Source organism: Etheostoma cragini, chromosome 13 (genome assembly GCF_013103735.1).
Source record: "Etheostoma cragini isolate CJK2018 chromosome 13, CSU_Ecrag_1.0, whole genome shotgun sequence".
Taxonomy (NCBI): domain Eukaryota; kingdom Metazoa; phylum Chordata; class Actinopteri; order Perciformes; family Percidae; genus Etheostoma; species Etheostoma cragini.
Genome location: NC_048419.1, coordinates 20,281,575 through 20,306,509, shown reverse-complemented (window position 1 = coordinate 20,306,509; position 24,935 = coordinate 20,281,575). Strand labels below are relative to the sequence as shown.

At 41.0% G+C, this 24,935-nt stretch overlaps 3 protein-coding genes and 1 long non-coding RNA gene across 8 annotated transcripts; 2 read left to right on the top strand and 2 right to left on the bottom strand.

The window, feature by feature from the left end:
* Positions 1 to 883: 883 nt before the first annotated feature.
* Positions 884 to 8,351, bottom strand: fam53c (family with sequence similarity 53 member C). Of its 2 annotated transcripts, XM_034889835.1 has the most exons (5): positions 8,010 to 8,351; positions 4,004 to 4,351; positions 3,842 to 3,899; positions 2,551 to 3,560; positions 885 to 1,954 (listed from the first exon to the last, which is right to left on the bottom strand). In XM_034889835.1, the coding sequence occupies exons 3-5, from the start codon at positions 3,846 to 3,848 to the stop codon at positions 1,661 to 1,663; spliced, it is 1,311 nt and encodes a 436-aa protein (XP_034745726.1). In that variant the 5' UTR covers positions 3,849 to 3,899; positions 4,004 to 4,351; positions 8,010 to 8,351; the 3' UTR covers positions 885 to 1,660. The 2 variants fall into 2 exon arrangements, with proteins under 2 accessions (XP_034745727.1, XP_034745726.1); XM_034889836.1 differs by lacking the exon at positions 8,010 to 8,351 and having other exon boundaries at positions 884 to 1,954; positions 4,004 to 4,276.
* Positions 8,352 to 8,942: 591 nt separating this feature from the next.
* LOC117955542 lies at positions 8,943 to 21,855 on the top strand. The gene is made up of 3 exons (XR_004659076.1): positions 8,943 to 8,954; positions 13,897 to 13,905; positions 21,340 to 21,855. It is a non-coding gene; the product is annotated as an uncharacterized LOC117955542 (long non-coding RNA).
* On the bottom strand, positions 9,094 to 15,682 carry slbp2 (stem-loop binding protein 2). Of its 3 annotated transcripts, none has more exons than XM_034890103.1 (9): positions 15,524 to 15,677; positions 14,341 to 14,496; positions 13,899 to 13,979; positions 13,462 to 13,539; positions 11,653 to 11,796; positions 11,139 to 11,309; positions 10,805 to 10,967; positions 10,371 to 10,500; positions 9,094 to 9,885 (listed from the first exon to the last, which is right to left on the bottom strand). In XM_034890103.1, the coding sequence occupies exons 1-9, from the start codon at positions 15,574 to 15,576 to the stop codon at positions 9,821 to 9,823; spliced, it is 1,041 nt and encodes a 346-aa protein (XP_034745994.1). In that variant the 5' UTR covers positions 15,577 to 15,677; the 3' UTR covers positions 9,094 to 9,820. The 3 variants fall into 3 exon arrangements, with proteins under 3 accessions (XP_034745994.1, XP_034745995.1, XP_034745996.1); XM_034890104.1 differs by having other exon boundaries at positions 9,784 to 9,885; positions 14,341 to 14,484; positions 15,524 to 15,680; XM_034890105.1 differs by lacking the exon at positions 9,094 to 9,885 and having other exon boundaries at positions 10,385 to 10,541; positions 15,524 to 15,682.
* zmat2 (zinc finger, matrin-type 2) lies at positions 16,174 to 21,400 on the top strand. 2 transcript variants are annotated; one of them, XM_034890108.1, is made up of 7 exons: positions 16,174 to 16,238; positions 19,604 to 19,703; positions 19,931 to 20,054; positions 20,461 to 20,534; positions 20,624 to 20,769; positions 20,863 to 21,030; positions 21,063 to 21,400. In XM_034890108.1, exons 1-6 carry the CDS (start codon positions 16,221 to 16,223, stop codon positions 21,004 to 21,006), a joined length of 606 nt encoding a protein of 201 aa, XP_034745999.1. In that variant the 5' UTR covers positions 16,174 to 16,220; the 3' UTR covers positions 21,007 to 21,030; positions 21,063 to 21,400. The 2 variants fall into 2 exon arrangements, with proteins under 2 accessions (XP_034745999.1, XP_034745998.1); XM_034890107.1 differs by having other exon boundaries at positions 20,863 to 21,400.
* Positions 21,856 to 24,935: the final 3,080 nt, after the last annotated feature.

Below are 24,935 nucleotides of genomic sequence, written 5' to 3'. Positions count from 1 at the left end.
GGAGGGTTTGAAGTGATCAGCAGGAATGTGAAGTATGATTCTCGGTAGAAAAGCTAAAAAATATGTGAACCAGGCCGTGTGGTCCTTTATGCAGCGGTGCAGCTTGATGCTCAGTGAAACGATGTAAAAGGTTCATAGACCTTAAATGTAGAGATTTTGTTCTTGGTTACAAGCATCAACGGGAGAAAATAGGAAACATAACCTGCAAGCATTTTCAGACGACTTTCCTGACATTACATCCATACCTGGTGGTTCTGTGCATCTTCAGCATCAAGATTGAATCCAGATAGAGAATAAAAGCACCGGAATTTGACTTCTGTAAATGGATTACACGGAGTACTGAAAACTGTCAAGTACTGAAGGTTAGCCCAGATTCATAATCCTGTTAACTTATTATAGGCTATTTGTGTTTAGACACAATGAAACATCTTGGAGAGTTTCTGTTCAATGAAAGAAGTTGTTATTTTTACATGTTTATATTTCTCTAAGTACATAACCACAGGAGGTTACGAACCACACACACACACGTTTGAGTGAATGAGCAGTGTGTAATGACAGGTGTATGACAGGAATGTGTGAACACTCAGGTGAACAACAGCATCAGTGGCTACCTGCCCTCAGTGAGGCCTGATGAAACGACACCACGGAACAGCAGCGAACCTGAACACATCACCACGCTGAGGTCACATAGTGTGTGTGGTATATTTGCGGTAGAGGCTTCGATATGACACCAGCGTTTACTGTTATAAAGTTGTGCCGATAAAAGATGATTGATTCTGATCATTCTTAATATCATGATGGATATGACAACGACTCATATGTGTGTGTGTGTGTGTGTGTGTGTGTGTGTGTGTGTGTGTGTATATATATATATATATATATATTTATTTCAGATGTCTATTTATTGTCTGCGATATATTTTTTGTTACTTAGGAAATAATTTCTTGAGTTAGATTGAATTACTGCTAAACGGGAACATAGGAAATATGTCTTTTGATTTAGGTAAACTGACCTTCCAAATCCCGACTGAAGATTAAAGCAGCTCTTTGGATAAGAGCTCTGGTGTTTGGGTTGGACGTGGTGATGGCGTGTCAGGTTTGGCGCTGCAGTGCGGCAACGGCTTCATCAGACTGTGGTGTGTTACAGAGACTCAGCAGCTGTGTGTTGGAAGACACCAGGACGCCGCAACGTACCTCAACAGATGGAGTCCAGTCACAGAGGTGGGAAAACTCTGCATCTGGGCTTCAGGTACCAGAACAATGGCTTGTTGGTGTGTTAGCATGACAATGCACTGTTGATCATTTTGGTAACTGAAGGTCAGATGCAGGAGAGGTTTCCTGCTCTCATCACAGACGACCAGAGTTACTTTCACTTTAAAAACTTTCTAACAGCACAAATGTTAAAAAGCAGCCAGAGGGATTACACAGCGTTGAGTCTTTACAGGTGGTAGTCACATCATTACTGTCGTCGTCAATCAGCTTGGTTTACCCCAGCTCATCCAATGAGAGAAGGTGTTGTTCCTGAGAGCCTTGCTGATTGGTGGCAAGGAGGCGCGGAGTGTTGAGACAATGGTGGTCCAGGAAGAAGGGAGGGGGTTTAGATCAATTCCAAAAAAAACAAAAAAACTGAAACAGAGAACAGCCTTCCATTTACAAATAAGTCAGTTTTCTTCTATTAAGTTCAAGTCGAGTTCTGTACAATCCCTCTCAAATACTGCCTGCTGCGCGGCCTCACGCTCCTCGGCCTCCTCCTCACCGTCGTCCTCATCATCGTCCTCGGGGCACTCCTCGTCGCTCTCGCTCAGCGGCCCGATGCTGGTCCTACCCAGGCACTCGGCCGGCGAGCACGAGCCCCGGAAGTCGCCCATGAAGGGCTCCATGCCCATGCAGAAGTCACCACCGCAGGCCAGCCTGCCGCCGCCGCGCTCCAGACACTGCGGGTCGATGCTGCGAGTCTGTGGGACCAACAGGAGAAAGGTCAAGAAGGAGAACACAACATAAGTTTGAAAGCTAGAGCACTACATGAACATTAAATCAGTTGAGATTAGAGTGCAGATGGATATCATCAGTGTGTGTCGAACCAATACAAAAATCCACTGTTGCTAAGTTTACATGCCGTTTAATAAAGCCAACCATTGATTTAGGGCAGCGGTTAAACTGTTAACTGAACTGTGATTAAAGTGACCACAATAGGAAAGTTTTACTGTATAATATCAATATCAATGTCATGGTAGCAATGCCACATGCCAGCTGAACAGTTAGAGTTAGTGTTTATCATGAGTGCAAGAAAGGGGTGTTTTCAGAAGTCTACAAGTACAACTAATAGAGTGTTTTCATCATTGAGTAATCCTTAGATAGTTAATCTGATCGATTCATCCCAATCTCCCAGAATCAAAGCTGACGTCTTCTTGTTTGTCCAAAAACCCAAAGATATAAAGTTTATATAAACATTTGGGGAATTCCAACCATACAACATTTGGCATTTTTGCTTCAAACATTACTTAAATAAAAAAATAGCTCATAAAAGTTGTTGATGAATTTCCTGCAGAACCTGAGTCATCTTGGTGAAGTCCAGGACGGGGCGAGCACAGGGTCTGTCGGGGTCGCGGCGTCTCTTCAGACCTGGTTTGAGCAGCAGCAGGTCACAGGGTTGAGAGTGGCAGCGCGGCAGTTGTGGCGGTAGACTGCGTCGCAAAGATGAGGGCGTGCTGCAGGCTGAGGATGGTGAAGCGGGCACGGGCCCCCCCACGGTCACTCCGGCTATGGCCGAGCAGCTTGGTGGACGTGCCGCTGCATGACTCGGCACGGGAGGCGGAGGCAGGAACGTGGAGGCCGTTGAGTCTCTGATGAGCACGGGGGAGAGGGAGAAACGCCTCTGAGGAGGGGGAGGCGGGTGGAGGGGGGAGGGTGAGGAGGAGCAGGAGGAGGGGGATGGGAAAAAGCAGCAGCAGGCTCCTCCCCCCGCCGCCGCCTCGCTGGGATCCCAGGGGAAGCTCCAGGGCAAAGGGGAGTCCGGAGATAGCGCCAGGCTGAAGAAGGTGGGGCTGGATGAGGAGTGCAGTGACGAGTTTAGAGAGGAGCTGGGAGCGCGGAGAGGACAGGCTCCTCCCCCCGCCACACCTGCCCCTATAACCCCTCCTCCTGCCCCCAAGCCTCCACCTGTGACCCCTCCCCCAACACCCGCATGGCACTGCTGGCGACTGACAGGGGTCCAGACCCGCGAGGCGCTGGGCCGCCAGGTGTAGCGGCAGCGTGACAGGTCTTCAGGCACCGACAGCGAACGGCAGTGCCGTTTTGGGGGCGGTGGAGGAGGTGGAGGGGGCCCAGGGCCGGGAGGGGCTGCCGGCGCTCCAGGGAGGCACAGCTCGGACGCTGAAGTGCTGGGTACCAGGGGCCGGTGCTGCTGCGGCTGAGAGGGGGTGCCTTCCAGGGGGTCACCACCCTCCTGCAGGTGAGCATCTGGGGGCACCAGGGGCACGGGGCCGGGGGGGAAACTAGAGCTCAGTAACCCCCCCTGCAGGCCGGACTTAGAGGGAGGGCAGAGCTGCCAGTAGCTGCTCTCTGAGAGGACACAAACACATAGAGGTCATGATGAGATTGATATGCATGCATCGTTCTGGTTTGTTTCTTTTCTTCAGTATTGTGCTGCATCACGGGAAATGTAGGACCCAGTTTTTTTGAGTTTTTTTATCCATACTAGAGACCAAAAGTCAGGATATCGCCAACTCCGCTATTCATGATTGCATCATGCGAGTTCCCCGCACTCTAGAAGTGAATACACTAAATTACAGTTCTTTTTTATAAATCATTATTCATTTAAAGCAAATCAGAGGTTCACTCACCAGGCATCAAGCCATCTGGGGGCCAGCACTCTGCGAGGGTTTTCGGGTCCAGCAGGGACTGAAAGAAAAAGAGACAAAGAGTTTTAACAGACTAACAATGCTATTTTACTACTAATACAATGATTAAACGGAGATTTTAAACGGAATGCAGGTGAGACTCACCAGCGAAAAGTCCCCTGGCTGAGCAGGGTCGCCTTCCAGAGTATGGTTCCTCAGGCTCTCCACAAGCAGCGTAACCACAGCATTGTGGCAGGGGATGGGGCCGAGGGGGGAGACGTGGGAGGGTTGCGGAGAGGAAAGGGGAAGAAAACGGGGAGAGAACAGGGAGGAGAGGGGAGGAGGAAGAGGGAGCCACACCCCGTTTGTGTGTCCGTCTGTTCGGTTTGTTGCAGGAGGAGAGGGGTGTAGGGCTGAAGTCTGAGACGCCTCCTCCTTACCACCTCAGGGCCAGGTAGCCCCGCCCACTCTCACAAAGACATTGTCAGTCAGCTGTTGCCCCTGGCAACGTACCTGGTGAGAAAGGACAGACGCACATGATGGTTGTAGAGTCACGCATGTTAACTTAAATAGTCCAAGAGGGTGCAGACCTGATAGCCTATGGGAAGGGAGTAAAGACTCCATCCATACAAATGAAATAACAAGACCAGGTATGAACCTGTGTAAGGCTGGACCATGTATGTGACTTGTTACACAGATAGTCAGCAAAAGTGGCTATAATGTGAATAAGTGCATATTAAACGTTCATCAGCAATTTTCTGTAGTGGTCCCAGTAATATTTGTTCTTGTGTACTGAAGTAGCATCACAAGACATGGTTAAGCTACAATTAGGTCAAATAATTGAGGACTGCTTTAATTTATTTAATTCAACAATGAAATCATTCTATAATGTTCAACATAAAATGTTTGTTGTTCTGAATATTTTGGGGCTTTGGAAAGAACAAGATTAGTAAAGATTTCTTTTTGGGCTTTAGGAAACTATGGACATTACAGTCTGTATTAATTCAATTAATCCTTTGGTCAATAAAATGTCACAATAAAGTGTAAAAACACCCAAATGACATCTTTAGATGTTTTATTTTTCTGGACGGAGGAATCCTTGAACTTAGCAGAGTTTTTCTTTGGTGATGGTTTTGCCCCGACACCTATACTTCAGCCCGCCCCTTTTACAACTTATGAACCATTTGACACAGACAATTGTGGACACAAGACAACATTTTCAATGTCAAAACTGCAAGGGGTTTGTCCATTGTCAAAAACATAGCTCCACTCCAAATATTGTTTTTGCTATACATTTTTATGTTTATTTTTATGGTATCCCCGGAGCTAAATGTCAGAATTATTATTACAGAATTATTACACATACTTTGTATGTGTATTCTGAGCTTTACAAATTGCTTATTTTTATTGGATTGGGTTGAAATTTGTACTTAAGGTCCACAAAACCCTAAGAATAATTTTAACATGTATGTGGGTTGCAGTAATCAAGTTCTTAACAAATAAATTACCCAAACAAACAAATTTTAATTTTCAAAAACAATATCTCCACAAGTTTTCACTTTCTTGTAACTAAATTTACGGAGCCCAACGTAACCTAACAATAATGCAAGCAGCTCTGCTATAGGCTATGACATAGGCTACATCTCTGCCCGTGGACAGAGATGATTTGATTGAATTGTATTTTAGGCTGGGAATGAGTTACAAAGACATTCTAAAAAGCCCGGTATTGCAAGGAATAGTTATTACCAAGAGGCATTTAAACAGAATGTTGAGAGCCCAGATGCAGATGTTGCACCAAAATCTGTGACCCATCAGAAACTGTGACCGCAGAGGGCGCTGCTGCACATCGTTTGCCCGTGTGTGGTAGACAAGGGAAGGCGAAGAAGACCGTCGACGCAAACGGTGTATACATTGAAAGATTACATCCACGGGTGAAAGCTGTATGATTATTTGCACTTTGGTATTGCCTTACTAAGGAGAAAAAGTAAACCACTGGCGACCATATTAAGCACCTCAGGCATAGTAACATATGTTTATCTGAATGTACGTAAATATATATGTTAAGGTACATTTCATCTGAAATGTTTCTAAACATGTATTTCTTTGTGACTGCATGCACAAGTTACATTTGTAATAACCTACCTAAAACCTCACACTAACTTACATTTAAAACTTAAAATAATCATATTCTACTGTAAAGAAAAGAAATATGTAATGAACCAGAACATTGGGTACATTTTCAGATTATATGACCCCACTGTGACTACTTCATAAAGGAGTTAAACTTCAAAATATTGTTTGGGGGAGTTATGTCATCCCTTCACACTAATATGGGCAGGTTTTCTTATTTATAGTCATCACAGAGCCAGTACCTCAGAGGTCACATTATAGTTAGCCTACGTTGTTATCATCAAAATACTATTTTGTGGCCACATCATGTCTGGGGCTCTGTACAAATTGACCTGAACGTGACCTGAACTGACTGACCTAAAATAAACCTGAACACATATATACAATATTTCACAGAGTCTTCCCTCTATACATAACAGCCTCATACATGTGAAAGGTACGACGTTAAAACAACCACCAAGTGTGAGGAAAAAGAAAACACTGAACTTGTCAAAAAAAGGGTACATAATTGAGAATTGTATTTAAAAAAGTCCTGGAAAATAAGAGGAAAAATAATTTCACTGATTCAACATTCACTGGAAACAATCTGCTCTAAATTCATCTAAATTGCTCGTTTAACACAAACATTCTGCAGTTATAGTGTTCACTGTTTGGGTTAACTCTACAGATTATCAGATGTCCTGTGACTTTTATTCTGCTTTGACTATAATATGAAATATTCATAACATATGTATATGAACATATCGATTCCAAGAGAACTGGAAAAAGATACACACATATATATATCATATAGATAGATAGATAGATAGATAGATATTTATTGATCCCAAAAAAATGGGAAATTACAGTGTTACAGCAGCACACGCTCATTAGTCACACAACACTGAATATAAATAAAAAAATGGGAAATATTCAACTCACTATTTCTAACTGATCCCCTCTTTGAAATATGGTATGTCAACACATGAACCGATGGAGTAATGGCTCCTGGTCCAAATGAGGTCAGGGGCCACAAACAGTTGGGATCCTGATTGCACTTTCAGGTACTTTAAACTCCTGATGTTGGTTCCAGTGTCTGGAGTTACTGGTGTTACTGGGTTGTGATTAAAATATTAGCACAGTGTTTGGGGATGACAAACTGACTCTGGCAGTGGAGGCCATTGTGCAGCATGAGCAGAGCCGCCTCTCTGATGCCGGACTGGCTGAGGCCGCTGGGCATCTCAGGCTGCTGCTAGCTTGTGGCTAACAGATCCCATTGTTTTCAATGAGGGATGCTAAAACACCGATATAGCGGTTGCCCCGTTTGAGTGCAGAATAAATGTGGAGATTTCATTATGATTTTTTTCACATAAACTTCGTGTGGATTTTTTAAAAATAATTCACATGTATGATGTTAATGCAGCAGGTTACATCACCGAGCAAGCTTGCGCTGCCATGCAATTCACCTGAACAGTTAGCTTGCTATAAATAATATGTCAGCTCGTTATTACTTTCAAGGTCGGCACAACAAATTCAGCCATTTTGCTTGCTGAAACCAATCGGCTCACTGAGGAATGTGTGCCTGCCACAGCCTCACTGACTCTGGGGGCTCAGTCTGGTCTGCACCGCGGGTCTCCGGGGCTAACAGGGAGCTACACTGGCCGCCTGGCTGCACCCAGGGGCAGCAGCTAGCTAACGGGAGCTAACTGACCTGCCCAGCGTTAGCAGCGTTAGCGGCGGTGATTTCACAAACATACCTAGTAACTATCAGACGGGATGTTGTCGTATCTCGTCCTACCTCCAGGACTTAGCTGAGAGAGGTTATTTCTGAATAAACCTGACTGCCTCGCAGGCTAATTCACATCCAGAATCAGCGGCAGCTTACAATAATAATAACGGGGATGTTATTAACGTCTGGACGGCCTATGAGCTCTCCGAGCAGCATGTGAGGAGGAAAACACGGCGGGATGCTGCGGGATGGAGCAGCCCTGAATAGCTAGCTACTAGAGAACCACCACACAAGCGGTCCTTTTTCTCACGCTCAGTCGGCTGGCATGCTTACCTTATCGGGCAGCACCTCCGGGTGACGAGGTGAAGCGGCTCCGGTGGGTGCAGCGGGCTGGCAGACAGCGGCGGACTCGGTGTATTGACCCAGTATTATTAAAGAGCACCGCTCCGTCTGCCGCCGCCGCTGTCAGCACCAAACCGACCACAATGAATTAAAGTCGGGATTTAACCACACATCGCAAGCACAACGGGTTCCGGGACAAACCTAAACATCGGCGGTAATCAATGTCCAATGTCTTCTAATTATTACAACATAATAACGAATCTACGTGCACACGCCCGTGAGCGCTAGGCATTCATAAATAACATTTACGGTGCCAGGCAAGAGGAGGAGGGGCGGTGTTACACCTCATCACACCGCACCAGCACCTGCCACATATTTATATTCTTTTTTTATACAGATCATCACTCCAACTAACAACGGGTTATTAAAATTAAAACATAACATAAATAAGATTCAGTAAGTGTCAGAAGAGCGCTTGAATGCTGAAGGATGATGGGAGTTGTAGTTTGAAGCTTGATCGGAGCAGCTTGTTTACAGCCGATCTGCGGTCTGTTTTGCCTGTCAAGTCAGTTCTGCTGTTACTATTAAATCATCCAGATTGTTTAGGAGATGAAACCGTGAACGCTGCAGTTAAAGGACAAACACAAAGAAATAATTCACCGTCAGATCAGACTGAAGCTGTCCGGCTACAGCAGCACACCATGTGGACGAAAACACATCCATCCTCTGCAGAGCACTGACTAAAATAACCTAGACTGATCAACTGCTTACATTGGTTAAATGAGTTGATCAGGAAGAATACATTCATGTTACATTAACACCTTCAACAAACTTAGATTTTACTTTTAAACTTTAATATATGGTATTTGCTTTTTATATTGTGTAGTCCAGAAATATTTCAAGCACCATTTGAACATGTGAGCACTGTTTTAGAAAGTGCTCTATAACACTTTCTTTCTGTATGTCCTTCTGATTTCTTCTTTTCCGGAAAGAAAGTGTTAAATTAGATTATAAAATAATTAAAGATTAAAATACATATGTAGGTCTGTAGAAGTAGAAAAAACAAAACAGCCTGTGAATTTATTACACTTTATTTACATCTTTATTAATCACATCTTTCAGCTTTGCTCTCAATATTCAAGCAGCATTAAACGACAAATTGGGAAACACAAAAAGTAAAAAAACTCACAACACAAAGTGACAGCTGTTTTCCCCTCCATTTATCAAGGTTTGTTTTTTAGAAAAAACATAGGAGGTAGAGACAGTAGCTGCTGATCTAGACAGAGCATGAAGGTGACAGTAGGACAACGACAACAGCCTGTAGAGAGGCAATAAAGTGACGCCAAATAGGAGTAATAAAGTTAATGTGAGTAAAGTACCAAAAAAAAAATGAATACATAGCAGCTTTTCCATCAGTGCAGGACTCTAAAACACGATCAAGGTGGGGAGTGCTCCATCTGATGCAGTTCAACAGAAATACAGAAAGTGCAAATTAAAGTACCATGCTCAGGTCAAAGTGTTCAGCTGAGAGGAGGGTGGTTCATCTCAGTTCTCTTCAGGTTGCAGCCCTCCTCGTGGAGGGGTGGATGTAACTTGGGATCAAGGATCAATCACATCCCTGCTGTCGTTATAGCAAATCTTCAACCATCTTAAAAAGACAAATGTACTGGAAACAAACTTGACTCCAACACATTCAGGATCAACAACATCCCATTGAGTTATCTCAACGATAAATATAGGAGTTGAAGAGTTGACAGGACTACACCTCACTTGTTTTAGACAAGTGGAGATCCAGTGACTTCTCAGTATGGATTCCACAAGAGCTGGTCAGAGAAAACTGGAACCTGCTGGTCATCAGAGCCAAAATCTACCAGAACACAAATATGAAAAAGTGTATAGAAAAAAAAAATGGAGTAAATTAAAACAATTCATAGATAAATTGCAAGAAATCTGAAAAGAACAAAAAAAGTTTTATGTTCTGTTTCAAAACTGATAGTAAACATTTCTTTACATGGCCTATTCTTGGATTTCTACAGAAATCCTGAAAAGGTCACTTTTATCATACTTTGAGTTTCCTCTAAACTTATACGTTTAGTCAAGTACTGTACTTAAGTTCCTCTACTACCTCAAGTTTGTACTTTTATTACAGCTGTACAAAGTGATTAACACAATGCTTCAACAAATTATAAATACAATATATATTCTCCTGCATCATTGGTACTGTTAATCATATTTTGATGCTAGTACTTTTACTACAGTAAGATTTGGAGTGCAGGACTTTAAACTTAGTACACTGTAGTATTACTACTTTTACAAAGTAAAATATCAGAATAGTTTCTGTTGTAACCTCACCTTGGCCGTTGTCGGCCTCTAGCAGGAGGCGGAGCCAGTCGGTCATGTTGTCATTAGTGGGCAGCCGATTGCTGAAGGAGTAGCTCAGGCCGGGAGGAGAGCGAAGAGTCCTGTGATTCATCTCTGCCTCCTGACAGGACGAAAACAGCACTTAAACAAGTTTCCCCCTGTCTTTGCTGTTAGAGCTGTGCAAAGCATCCAACATTTTCCCCTAAAAACAACAGATTCTATAAAAAGGTTAAGTTGGCCTATATGACCTCAGCATTTTTTTAAATCCTGCTTCAGCCCTGCTGCCCCATACTCACTAAAGCACCAAATCGTACAGGAAAACAGTCTAACAAATGCAATATTCTTTCAGTTTGTTAACATAAAAAAACTATACATTTGTGTTTTTAAAAGACAAGATATTATTAGTCCGACTGTTAAGTTGTTACCGGAGAGAGAGGGATGTTCCAGGTTCCAGGGCCATCCCGTGACATCATGGCAGATAGAGGACACACAAAGGAGGCTTTAGAGGCTGCTGGAGTCTCCTTCTCTCTCTGTTTGTCTCCTCCATCCTCACACAGGTCAGAGGTCATCTTCGCCAGCTGGCTTTGCCTGAAACGAAATGATGGCAAAAGGAGCTCAATTAACTACAAAGAGTCATCATAAAAAATAAAGATTTAAGTAAATTTTTCCCAACATCCCAAACTTCTGATTTATTAATTCCATAAATGCATCAAAAAAATAATTAGTTGCAGCTCTAGTTCAGACATTCCGTGCACCCACAGTTGTTCCACTGGGTCCTGTGTGTCAGCGGCATCCGGCTGGTTGTCAGTCGGAGGGTCCCACAGGTGCAGAGCTCGCCTCCACAGACGCACCTGCATGTCCCAAGAGCGCCGGCTGTACTTCCTGTACTTATTGGGAGTGGACGGGTGGAGCTTAGGATCCCTCATATGTCTAAGAAGGAGTGGTCAGATTTTATAGAGCAGATACTACATAGTCAGATTATTTTCCGTTACTCTTAATAACTTAATGTTTCCTTCCGCTGCATTTTATCTGCTCAGTGTGAAAGTCAAAAATAACATTGCTGATCTGTTATCAGCCATTACTCATTAAATTGTAATGTCAGCTACAGGTAGGTACTGCTGTTCGTTTTAGACACATTTTAGTCTACATTTGTTTTCATTTAGTCAAAAGTGTGCAACTGTCACTGGATTACTTTGGATTCTCAGGCAAGTTCTGCAGCCACCCGTTATGATTTCTAAGTGGATGTATGGACGTTAAGTTAAGATTTTCTCACTTGGGGACTTGCTGCACGTAGTTCTGGTAGCCGCTGGTGTTTTTGCCGTACTGGATCTGTTTCTGCCGCCGCTTCATAACTGCAGCGTTGGTCTCCGTGTTGGCTGGGTCCGGGACGCGAGGGTAGCAGCGACCGAGAGGGGGCCTGCAGGGACCAGATATAGGTTCAATTACAAAAGTCACCCTGTGGAACGTTTGACCACTAGTAGCACCATGGGTACATTAGTCACAGTTTAATGCATGAAGTTTCACTGCTTGACATTTTGGAACGTCACAGCCACCAACTGTCAAAGAAGACGCCCGCAAGCTTGCAAACATGAATGTCATCAACGGCCAGTGTTGGGCCCTAGTTCTGGAGAGACCTGCTGCTGTTGGAATTTCTTTTTTTTAAGTTTAATGCTGGGAGTAAAATTAAATTCACCGTATTTGTTTAAAAAAAAAAAAAAAAAAAAAAAAAGTGAAAGCAGAAATCTTCAAACTTAAACATTAAATCTAAAACCATTTGTTTTGGATCTTGGTTGAACTGAGCCTTAATGGAACAGCAGGAGAAAGAGTGTGGTACCATCTCTGTAAAGCACCATAAAGTCCCAAAACATTAATGCAACCTGAATTATGAAAACATTTCAAAAGGAAGGAATAATATATATATATATATATATATATATATATATATATATATATATATAAATAAAAAAATACTTTTAGCTCAGTCAACATAGGGGCCAACATCCTGCCATAAATCCTTCTCAGAATATTGTCCTTGCCATATATTAATTTTAGGATTTCACATATTGTAGTTTGAATATTTTAGATTTTTTTGTAAAATACTGCAACCTTGCATCTTTGACATTTGTTAATTATGCATTAAGTCAATAAAGTGCCAAAAACGAAAAAAGTTAACGGTGGCAACATTGCTTTTGATGCCTTGCGTCAAACACTATAGCCCAAGGGCCCTCGGAGTGCACAGACCTCCGCCAATGCCTTCCCTGTCGCACAATGTTAATGCAGTGGGAATTTATTTCCGACACCTCATTAATGCTCCACAGATCTTAACTGAAGTGAAAATTAGTTATCTGCTTTTTGACTCTGATCAAAATGTAATGGTTCTTTCTTGGCCTATTCTACAACCTTCAAAGTTTCATGAAAATAAGTTTTTCCATAATCCTGCTAATAGACAAAACAAACAAAGCTTCTGCACTTAGCCCATAGGGCAAACATGACAATTTATCTGGTGGAAAACAGAAAGAACACACAAAAAAATAAAAACAAACAAAAGGAAAATACAATTTTGATGCCAGGGCTCTAGAATAAAAGTCTGATATAAAGGAATGCATGATGTTATTCTGTAAAGGCCGTGGAATTAAAAAAAGGGTTAAACGGGACAGGGTTTGAGGGCCTTATCTTGCACTCAGCGCAAAGCCTGACGGAAGAGTCTTTGCTAGTTTAAGACAGACGCAGTTGTTATTTCCCATCCTGCACCCACATGGTTGAAATAGCAAATGCACCTGCCCATGGATGTGCTGGTCGTACAGGGAGGTGTGTTCAGGTGAATTCTTGGCATATTGCTATCTTGCAGCAGCAGAAAGTGATTATCCAATTGACCAACAAAACTCTGGCCTAAAGTCAGTAACACATCATTTCATTGTTATTTTAACAGAGCATTACTAGAATGATAAAAATAAAGCCGGAGGTACAACTTCCAAAATTCAAAACATTAAAATGAAAACTAAAGAAAGGGAAAGATTTCCCACGTGATGCACAAGGGTTAAATGTTTCGTTTGTTGAGCAGCTGTACTCTGAGTGTACTGACCTCTTGTCCAGATCGTCCGTCCCCACAGCCACACTGCTGGTGGACACTTTGAGGATACAACGCTCAAGTATGGACGGCCTGCAGGAAGACAGACAGTTTAGCGTGACTGTAGACAGGGTGGATATAGTATTATTAAAAAACACTTCCACACGCACATTGTATAATTTATAAAAAAGATTTGAACTTCAATGTCATTTAGTCTATCCATTTTCTGTCTTTTTGCCAAGCAGCTTTAGATTTACTGTACAATAAAGTATTATTGACTGAGTTACTGCAGCTGATCTGACAGGAAGCATGTTGGCGTTAAAGTTTCTGTCGGTAAATTAAATTATCTTGGCTGTTCAAATTGATGCAAAAATAAACACTTGTGCAACATTCAGCATTAAACAATGTGAGAGTCTCTGCTCTTTGAAATAAGGTAAATAAAGTTGTCAGACCTGCGAGGTTTGTTATTGGCAGCTCTCTCGCGTCCTCGCGGGCTGCTGGCAGCAGCAGGAGACTGTGTAGGAGAGACGTTACTGTGATGAAGAGAAGGAGGAAGAGTACAGTAAGAAGTAATCAATGAGTGGGAGATTGAACCTACTGTTTTTATGTGAACTGGTTCATTTTAAAATCACCAACTATCCTCCCCACATCTCTTGATAATTCAGTAAAATATCTGCTATATAAAAACTTATCATATTGAAATCTGGAAATTTGTTTACAGTGTATTTCTACACTGGTATTACTGCTCTTACTTCAGTAAAAGATCAGAGTACTTCTAAACAGACCGCTGACCCGTTAATCAATACAGAAATTCAAGATGTCGTCGTAGTCATCATCAGAAATGCTCTTCAGAACTTGTAGCTCCAGCCAGAGACCTCCAGGTGAGTTGCTTACCTGACCAAGCTGTCGTAGACGGAGCTGCAGCCGGGGAGGAGCCACGGCTCGGGGGCGGAGCATCTGGAGGCGGGCAGAAGTGGGTCAGGGAGGCCATTCCACACTGCAGCCGACCAGCCCTTCACACAAACGCATGACCATGGACTGAAACAGAAGCTGAGGACAAAAATATAAATAAAATACATCACATCTGGGCTGCGGTCAAATAGTCAAAGAGATTACATCCTTAGTTCTTCCATAAAACTACCCCCTGCCCTGAATTTTTAAAAGGACTTCAACCGTGATGCTCAGAGAAGCCAATTGCACTTACACTCAGGAGGTAGGTCTGGCAATGTGAGACTACAACTAAAAAAGGTCCTGCATTTAAAACAACTGTTTCTATATCCATGGTATCTTCACCCTCAGAGTGAGAAGCCTTTCATGCTTTTTTTTAAATGTAGCCTGAAATTTTTGATTTGCATTACTAGGATTATCGTTAACCACAACTTGTGTATCTTAAAATTCTTTTTTTTTTTGCAGCCTAATTGATATTTCACTGTTACATTCCTTATCTTGACCAATTTAAAACAGGGTTTCTGTTATTAAGTGAATTAAACATTGTTTCTTGCATTTATCTATTATATAAAATCTAGCAAATATTTTTTTAATTGGGAATTCTGAATAAATGGTCGTATTAAAAAAAAATAATCTAATAAGATAATCAAATGTTTCAAGCAGCAATTAAAAAAAAAAAAGTTTATGACCTGATAAAATACCAAGTGATAACTACAAAGAGCCCTGTCCTTCAGCAGAAAAAAAAAAAAATACTATAAACAACAGATTAGAATTAGCCTATATTTAATTGTGAAACTTGCTGTGTAGAGAAGTTTTTAGCCTTGGCCTGTGTATAATCTCCACCAATCAGGGGTTGCAGCCTCTGTGCAGCCTGAGAGGTAGTTAATCACTCAGCATATATAAATTTGCAATTAAAATATAAAATATTATTTTGACGCAAGGAGGAAAATGTTTCCCTAGTAGCCTAATAATGACTGATTTGGCAAAGATATTCTGTGGGTAGCCTATAAACTGGGTCTTTGCCGGGACAGTTGTTTTCACTATGTGTGAAAAGAACGTGTCTATGTGCAACTCTCTGATTTAAACAACAAAAATATGAAACGTGTTTCCGGTTGTTGTTGTTACAGACCTGGAGGAAAGTAGCGGGCTCTGTGCTGCCGTCTCCACTTCGCTGGTTGACATTTTTGCAGTATGAGTTTGGCGCCTTCAGTTCAAACGGACAGACGCCATTGTTCCGCTTTCACAGCTCTTTAATGAGCCGCACCTGAGGGGGGCGGAGCTTGCATGCCAAAACCAACCTGGACTGCTTCCGGTCTGGCGGATGATGGAGATGCAGCCTATGGATGCTGAAGGATGGCAGTAGTGTAAAAGTTACTTGAGTGGGCTGAAAGTGCAGACTTTAACTGGAAGCAACAACAAAAAACTAAATCAAACTAAATAAATTGAATAAAATAATTGACGACTTCGTGAAATGTGTGACTGCGTGGTGTTATGATAGCATAATCTGCTCAGTAATGGATGATAAATTGGGCAGTCCTGTTTTGGCATGAAATACTGTAGGCCTATTGTATTTTGTCACAAAGGAAAGTTCTTTCTTTCTTTCTAATTTCTGTCAATTAGATGTGGTTTCTGTGTACGGAGAAGATAACATCAGTGAAATCCAGTGGGTTATTCCTCTTTTTAATGTAATGAATGTTAGCCTAAGAAAAATAATTCATTCACTCAACACAACCTATAATGCGTCTCCACTCCAGCAGGCGGCGGTGTTTTGCTTTTTAAAACACTGCGACAGGCGAGGCCTTCTGTTCTGTTACTCGGTAAACAACATGGCGTCCGGCAGTGGGGTGAGTTTCTGATCTGTTTTTGTATCTGCTAAATATGTAAAAATGGCTTCAATCTTTCGTGACTTGCACTTCGGTCCGGATGTGTATTTTTATCAGTGCTGCTAATGCCTCAGGCGGACTCCGTTTAAAGTGTTTAATATAGTTTGAAACGGCTCCTCAGCTAACAGCTAGCGTTAGCTAGAGTTCTCCTAATACACCCGTGCTAGAGACCAGATAACAATTTCAACGTTTACCGTTTCATTTCACATTAAAATGAACGTACCATTAAATATTTAAAACGGGTATTTCCTTAATCATTCGTTTTCAATGTGTGTTGGTGTATAACTGTTTGCTTCACTGCTGAAGAAGAATAACTATTGAATGTTATTCTGTTCTCTGCTAACCGCAACAACAACGATACTTCCGGCCAGATTCCTTCAGAATAAAAGCATAGTCACAAACACATCAACAGATAACATCAAGACTATAACGTTTCATTATAGAAAATATATTCAGATACCTTCGTTTAATCTATATATTTTAACCGGATGAACGACGTTAGTCATCGGACGTCTGAATCTTAAGTTATCAGAAAAAGAAGCTGAGCAACTCCTTTGCCTACGAGCGTCGGAAAATCAAAGATTTTGAACGTGAAACTGATCTAAACGAAGTGTTGCTACCAGTTTTAAGTACCGGTGTTCCGGTTTAACGAGAGTCCATGTTAACTGGTGACCGTCAGCCAAAAGCGTCTCTTGTTGTCGTAGTGACGACAGCTGTTGAAAACGGGAAGAGAATACGTAGCTGTCCGCGTGAATGCCTTTTTGTTAAGTTGTCATTAAAATTTAAAACATAACGACGTGTACATTATCTCTCTGATTTGTCTTTGGAGTCTAGTCTGAGGAAACTTGTCCTTTGCGTTTGCAACGTGACTTGCTGTTAAGGAAAACAGGAACACAGCGTTGCTCTTCCTGTTAATGTCTAGAATACGTTTTATTAAATACACCTTTTTGTCTTCAGAGCCTGTTTGAGTAAACACATGTCACGTAGAAAAGTTATTAGCCTTTTTAAAAGTAGAAAAAAATGATTAATGAGTAACAACTTGGATTCGAACTCGTAGCTGCCGTTGTGAGAAAATATATAAGACTCAAGGGCTTAACGCAACGCGCCATAGCATGGTCTCAGGTGCTGCTGGGCATGGCTTCATATCAACTCAAACGTCACACAGCGTCTCTGAAAATGAAGAGGCAGCTAGATCAACTGGTGACCACAACACACTGCGTGCAAATAACTCACAAGTTACTCTTGCTCAAAAATTGTCTTTATGTTGTTTGATTCCCACAAAATACACGCCTTTTATGTTTGTCAATTGTAAGCACGTTCAAATCAACCTGAAACTCAAATGTCCATCTCTGACAAAACAAACAATAAATAAACATGATTTCACATACACGTGTGTGCAGGATGAATAGTACAGTACAGATGCAGAACAGTTAGCATGGACAGCCCTCCGACAGGAGCGCAGGCAGCCATACTTTTAAGTCAGTAAGTGAGATAAGGGTTATGAATTTCAAAGTCTTTTTTGTAGTTCATTTCAGTCATTTGCAGCTGAGAACTGGAAGGAGTGGTGACCAAAGGAGGTGTTAGTAGCCTATAACCTCAAGGTTGAAGCTACTAACACAAATAGCCTATCATTTATATTAATGTTAGTAGCTTAAGGCTACAGTGGTCACAACTGGATCTGCCTCCTGTTTTAAAGATATAATGTAAGAGATAGCTGAGACTTATTGTTTGTTTTGTCAGAGATGGACATTTGAGTTTCAGGTTGATTTGAACGTGCTTACAATTGACAAACATAAAAGGCGTGTATTTTGTGTGAATCAAACAACATAAAGACAATTTTTGAGCAAGAATAACTTGTGAGTTATTTGCACACAGTGTGTTGTGGTCACCAGTTGATCTAGCTGCCTCTTCATTTTCAGAGACGCTGTGTGACGTTTGAGTTGATATGAAGCCATGCCCAGCAGCACCTGAGACCATGCTATGGCGCGTTGCGTTAAGCCCTTGAGTCTTATATATTTTCTCACAACGGCAGCTACGAGTTCAAATCCAAGTTGTTACTCATTAATCATTTTTTTTCACTTTTAAAAGGGCTAATAACTTTTCTACGTGACATGTGTTTACTCAAACAGGCTCTGAAGAAAAAAAGGTGTATTTAATAAAACGTATTCTAGACATTAACAGGAAGAGCAACGCTGTGTTCCTGTTTTCCTTAACAGCAAGTCACGTTCCAAACGCAAAGGACAAGTTTCTTCAGACTAGACTCCAAAGACAAATCAGAGAGATAATGTACACGTCGTTATGTTTTAAATTTTAATGACAACTTAACAAAAAGGCATTCACGCGGACAGCTACGTATTCTCTTCCCGTTTTCAACAGCTGTCGTCACTACGACAACAACAGACGCTTTTGGCTGACGGTCACCAGTTAACATGGACTCTCGTTAAACCGGAACACCTGATCTGTGTTTTGGAGAAACATCCTCTGTGGATAATTCATCTCCCTGAAACAACCTCCTCAACTTCTTAACAAGTATTAAGTTAGCATTAAAATATTAATCTCCTGCTAGTACCAAAAGTAAAAGTAACGTCACCTATTATGCAGAATGGCCCATTTTAGAAAAATATGTATTATGTACAAAGATGATCTGGTGATTCTTTGTCCATATATTGCTGGCTAACAGTAACTAATGGTCTGCTCCCAATCTGGCTCAGACTTTGAAGTTAAGTACAATTCTAAGAAGAGTAATATTATGATGATGGCATGAGGCTGCTTCTTAAAATGACACAATGGGGCAGTGTTGATGTATGTATCCACCTGTCCTGCTGTACTCAGGAATCTCATGTACAGGCGTATGTGTGTAGACTAATTGCAACACTAGTGAACCCTGCAATAAGTGTGGTTAGGTTCACTTTGAGATTGTGGAACCATTGTTGTTTTAGTCTATATGCTAATATCAGAACACTCCCTTTGTGTATTTTTGAACTCTTAACTGTTAACATTCTTTATTGTATGTGTTTTTTGCCTTGTATTTGACTTTTGCTATTACGATATGGACCGTTTTCTTGTGTGCCCTGAATAAAGCTAAGTCTATTACTAGATTATAAGTACTAATGAATTTGTATGTAAATTGCTTTGTTTCTGTATGTAAGTATTTAGTAATGGAGTATAAAGTACAATATTTACCTGTGAGATGTAGTGGAGTAGAAATATTAAGTTACACAAGTACCTTTTAGAAAAAGCACAGCACTTCCACCACTGGTTTTCCACAAGGGCAAGAGTTTGTCTCTGGCTTTAAATACCGTCTTCTTCTTCTTCTTCTCTTGTAGTCCAGTAAGAATGACTTTCGTCGCAAGTGGGACAAAGATGAGTATGAAAACCTTGCTCAGAAACGACTGGCTGAGGAGAGAGACAAAGAGAGGAGAGATGGTGAGTACATGCGTTTAGGGGTTAGGGCTTTTATTTTCCAAAGGGCCATCATTAATTGTGAGACTCCTGAAACCGTTTAGTCAGTCTGAATCTCCTCATCTGAGAAACTAAAACCACTTTGGGAAATTAATTGTGGATCATTATAATTCACATTATTCACTTATTATCATTGTGGTGGTGGTTTGACTGACATATTAATGGTATCCCTCTCTTGCTCTCTCTTTTAGGGAAAACGGCTCCGCCGGTCAAGCGGGAGCTCCTGCGCCACAGAGACTATAAAGTGGATCTTGAGTCCAAACTGGGGAAGACCATCGTCATCACAAAGACCACTCCTCAGGCTGAGATGGGCGGGTAAGAAGAGTTTCATGATGAAACACAAATATGATATTTCCCCCCCTTTTTTTTAAACTGACACCAGAACCAGATTGTGTCTGACTTCTACTAAAGAAGTAGGGCTGTAGCAAATTTCTTTCTTTTTTTTCATTTCATACTGCTATTAAAGTTTTTGATGTCTGTCGTCAAATTTTGTGACGTCCTCACCCTTAATCCTTGAACATAATTCTTACTTTAAATAAGTAAATCACCGTATTAAATGACTGGTGTCTTTGGTAGTGATGGATGAATTTTCATGATCTGACAGAGTACAGTAACGACATCATCAGAAAACTGATCCCAAAATTAAATATTTAATTATTAATCTTCACACTGGCCTGTCTGTTGGCCCACTCTGAATGGCTGTATTCTTCTTCTCTTTTAGTTACTACTGTAATGTCTGTGACTGCGTCGTGAAAGACTCCATCAACTTCCTGGATCACATTAATGGCAAAAAACGTAAGTTTACGAAGATAAAGTCACAATCAATCGGCTCGATGTTTGTTGTGTAACCGTGTGTGTGTGTGTGTGTGCGCGTGTGTGTGCAGACCAGAGGAACCTGGGGATGTCGATGCGAGTCGAGCGCTCGTCTTTGGATCAGGTGAAGAAACGTTTTGAGGTGAACAAGAAGAAGATGGAGGAGAAGCAGAAGGAGTACCACTTTGAGGAGCGAATAAAGGAGCTGCGTGAGGAGGTGAGGAGAATAGCGGACAGGAAGTGGAGGCCCCCGGGGGGGGTTGTGGTTTTATGATGCATACTTGACGGCCAATGTCCTCTGGGTTTTCAGGAGGAGAAGGCGAAGGCCTACAAGAAGGAGAAGCAGAAGGAGAGGAAACGGCGTGCAGAGGAGGACGTGGACTTTGAGGAGGACGACGAGATGGCAGCTGTGATGGGTTTCTCTGGCTTTGGCTCAGTTAAGAAGACTTACTGACGCGCTGCAGCTCCAAAGTTTGGAACACCACACCCCAGGACAGGGTTCTTTTCCTCCCTCCACCCCTTCTCAGTCAGCTGGACCCTGAGACCAGAACCAGACTCTGAAAACAGCAAGTCCTGCTGCAGGCTCACTGTCCTGGCATCTTTCATTGTCCTAGTTCAGACTTTTAAACCTGAAAATATTCTTTCTTTTTTATAACAAACTCTTATTTTTGGTCGTTTATCCATCGCTGTTAGTTCTAAACACATTTAATGAAGCAGCTTCCTGCCGGAGACGCACGTGGAAGTGAATGTGAACATGCTCTAAATGTTCGTGGTAATCTCTTCCGAGCTGAGAGAGAAATGATGGGCAGTTGGACCCAAAATAAAACTGCAGCGGTTTCTTTTAAGTTTATGAGACGTCTTGACTGCGCCCCATTCCAACTTCATTCCGAGAAAAAGGATTTGTTTATTAGCAACACCTTCAGAAGAAACTGTTCTTTGTACACAAATGCATTTGACAAGTTAAAATCAAAAAGCTTTGATTCAAAGATTAAATTTCTGGTTACAAAAACTATTTTAGTCAGTTAAAAACTGAATTTTTACATCAAGAATCTGAATCTTATTTCTGCATTTGACATTAAACAAATTCTTAAAGGGAATTATTAATGTCAACACATTGAATTTTAACTTGTTAAATCTTAATTTTTAACCTCAGACAGCCGTTACTATATTAGTATTATTATCAACATGAGTTTGTTGGAAAAGTTGGATTTGAATAAACGTGTTTTTTTTTTTTCTCCAATTGGTTATTCTCCAATTTATCTCATACTTAGTTCTGTGTCAGTAAACGCACCAAAAAACATGCCATAGGCTCATCTGTGTTTTTGTGTTGCCTTTCAGGAATTCAGAATTCAGGAAACGAATGAAACAGAGAAAATATGATTTTGGTCTAGATATAAAAATCTCTAAGTCTGCATTTTAAACATGAAGAGGAATGTAATCAGATCTAGGAAAAATCAATTGGCACGCGTGTTAAATATCCAGCATCATATGGACTGCAGTCATAAAAACAGTTTAATGTTAAATTCCTATCTCCAACAGGGTACCATGATGTTAAAATTAATGAAAATATTAATATAATAAATGACAATAAAATCCTGAAATCCCCAAAATTGCATCCCAAATAAAACCTAGCAAAAACGTAGTCAAACTTATTACCCCTCAGTCCAGCAAGTGAATATGCTATGCCATTGTCTGTGAAACAGATGCCTGTGTGCAACCGATGAAACGCACTAAAGCACACGCAGCATTGTCCTGTGCAGTGGTGGCCAACCACAATATTTAAATATCACAAATGGAACAAATATTACTAATGTATTTAATTTTTAGACACAGTGTTGAGCTGAACAAAAAAAATTGCATTTTCACACATCAGCAGCTCTGTTACCGTCAGCTGTGACTTCCGCTAGATGTGGGTATTTATTTTTGTATCTACACTCCCAGAATGCACCCTTTAAGTAAGCCTGGCCTTTAAAAATCTAAATCCACCTGCCCGCTGGTTTAGCCTCCTCCAGACTGCCGGTTCTAAAGGTTTGTGAATAATGTGTTGAGTCCTTTCCTGTCAGAGGGAAGGACTTCATTTATTTTTAATTCTAAGACTGTCAGAAGGAAAACCCTGAAGTCAGACAGCCCTGTTTAGGTGAACTCTGGGGGAACTGAAGCTGTTATCTATGCTCTTTTCAAAGCCACCAGATTCCTTTGAAAGAACACAGGAGTTGCTGGTCTACCCCTCAGTTTGTGTTTTTGTGTGACTGGTGTTTTAAAGGGTTAGGAACCAACAAAACAAACGACTAACTGATCAAGGCAGTGGTAGACCAGCAACTCTCATGTTCTGCAAGGTAAAACTACTATTTGGGGGCAAAGTAGAGCGGTGAACATTTTCTAAATATAGCGTACATGTAAACTGATGAAGATCTTTTTTTTCCAGTGGCTAAAATACATTTAGCTGCTGCCACTATCTACAGCAGTACATGAGCTTAGCTTACATGTCAGTACTCTTGCCTGCTTCTTCAAACTGGGGGCGTGCCGCCCGCCATCTGCTACAGTCTGTATTGACGTTGTTTCATTTACGGTTTAGTTCTTCACTTTCTTTGTGTTGGCATTCTAATCTCCGGTCCATTTGGGAAACTTCCTCCAAGCTAGAACTGATAATCAAATCATATTGATCTTTTTTCTTTTAAGCTATAGTGCATAGTTTCTGTCTCCCCCGTGAGGAATTCTTAGTAATGACAACAACACTGCCCCCGCGTAGTTGCTATAAACCGCCATGGTAGGAACAGAGGACACAAAGTATTAAAAAAACACGATGGACTGTTCAGAAGAAGTAATTCTCTTTACTCGAGTTTCTGTGTTGGAAAATCATGTGAACCTAGCCATACTGAGAAATAAAGAGAGAGTTGTGTGGAGCTGACAGTCTTGATTAGCTTCGCAGCAACTCATTGGGCAATGGCTTGAATGTAACTGACATTCATTAATATCAAAGTTATGCACTAAAGCTGTAAGTAAAATTTTCATCACACACTCAACAGCCATTTTAATTCCAGAGCTCACGTTCCATCTAAACAAGTTCCTTCCCGTTTTTGTTTTTTTCTCCTATCCTGGAATGTTGTGTGGACAGCGCCATGGAGATAGGTCTGGCAATGCGACACTAGCGGTAGGTAATATACTAATTCTGCAAGAAAAAAAAAGTACCCAGGGATGGCAAAACTACTCACTTCCTGTACTCAAGTAGAAGTTACTTGTGTTAAAAAAAAATACTTTGGCAAAAGTAGAAGTACTGATTGAACTTCTTTACTCAAGTAAAAGTAACAAAGTAGCTACAGGCTTGGAAATGTAGTTAAAGTATAAAAGTAAAGTTGCCTTGCAAATGACACAATTGTTATTAGAGTGCGAGTTGAGAAACTTCAGTAGACATGGAAAGATGCCTCTTTCTATGCCATTGCCTACATTTTAAATGGAGTTCTGCCATAGGCCTAAAACATCCCAAATATGATTAGTGTGACAGAGACTCGAAGTCCAGGATATTAACATCCTGACTGAGTAGCAAGATATGAATTCAGTTGTGATTTTGTGAGAATTAAAATATCCAGTTTCTCTTTTTTAATCTTCCCCTTAAGATTTAAAAGAATCTACATGTATGTGTGTTTGTGTGCTCAAATGTGTAAAATAAAAGATAAAATATGACTTACTAAACATACAATAATTAAGAAGTTCCCCATACTTTTAGAGTTGCAACTAACAACCACTAGATGGCAAATTGTAGTGGTGCGTCAAATGCACCATATGTTCCCATCCAATTAGATTGAATTTAGTATTGAGGACACCAAAAAAATTAACGGAAACTTCACTGAAATTATTTGAAACTAAAGTAAAGAGCTAATTTTGTAAAATGTGAGCAGTAGAAAGAACAGATATTTGTGTTAAATATGTAAGGACCAAAAGTAAAAAGTCAGCAAAAAAATAAATAGTAAGGGAAAGTAAAAATATCTGAAAAATCTACTTGAGTATAGTAACAAAGTATTTGTACTTCCTTACTTCCCATCTCTGTAAGTACCTTATACAACCACTCTTCAAAAGATCTAAATTCTCTCTTTAATTTGTAAAATAACTAGTGGAGTCGAAGTAAAAGTGGCATGAAAAGAAAATACTCAAGTAAAGTAAGTACCTTATATTTGTGCTTAAGTACAGTACTTCTAAATGCACTTAGTTACTTTTCACCATCAGTCAGACTTCACCAAAGCTGCAGTTTAACATGTTATGATGAAGGTGACGACCACTCCATACATCTGATCTCAGTGTTGCTGCAGATATCAGCTTGAACTCTCAAACTGATCCAGAGTCTGTAACTTCCTGCTTCCTCTCTTGTTTCTAAAAGAAGAAAAAAAT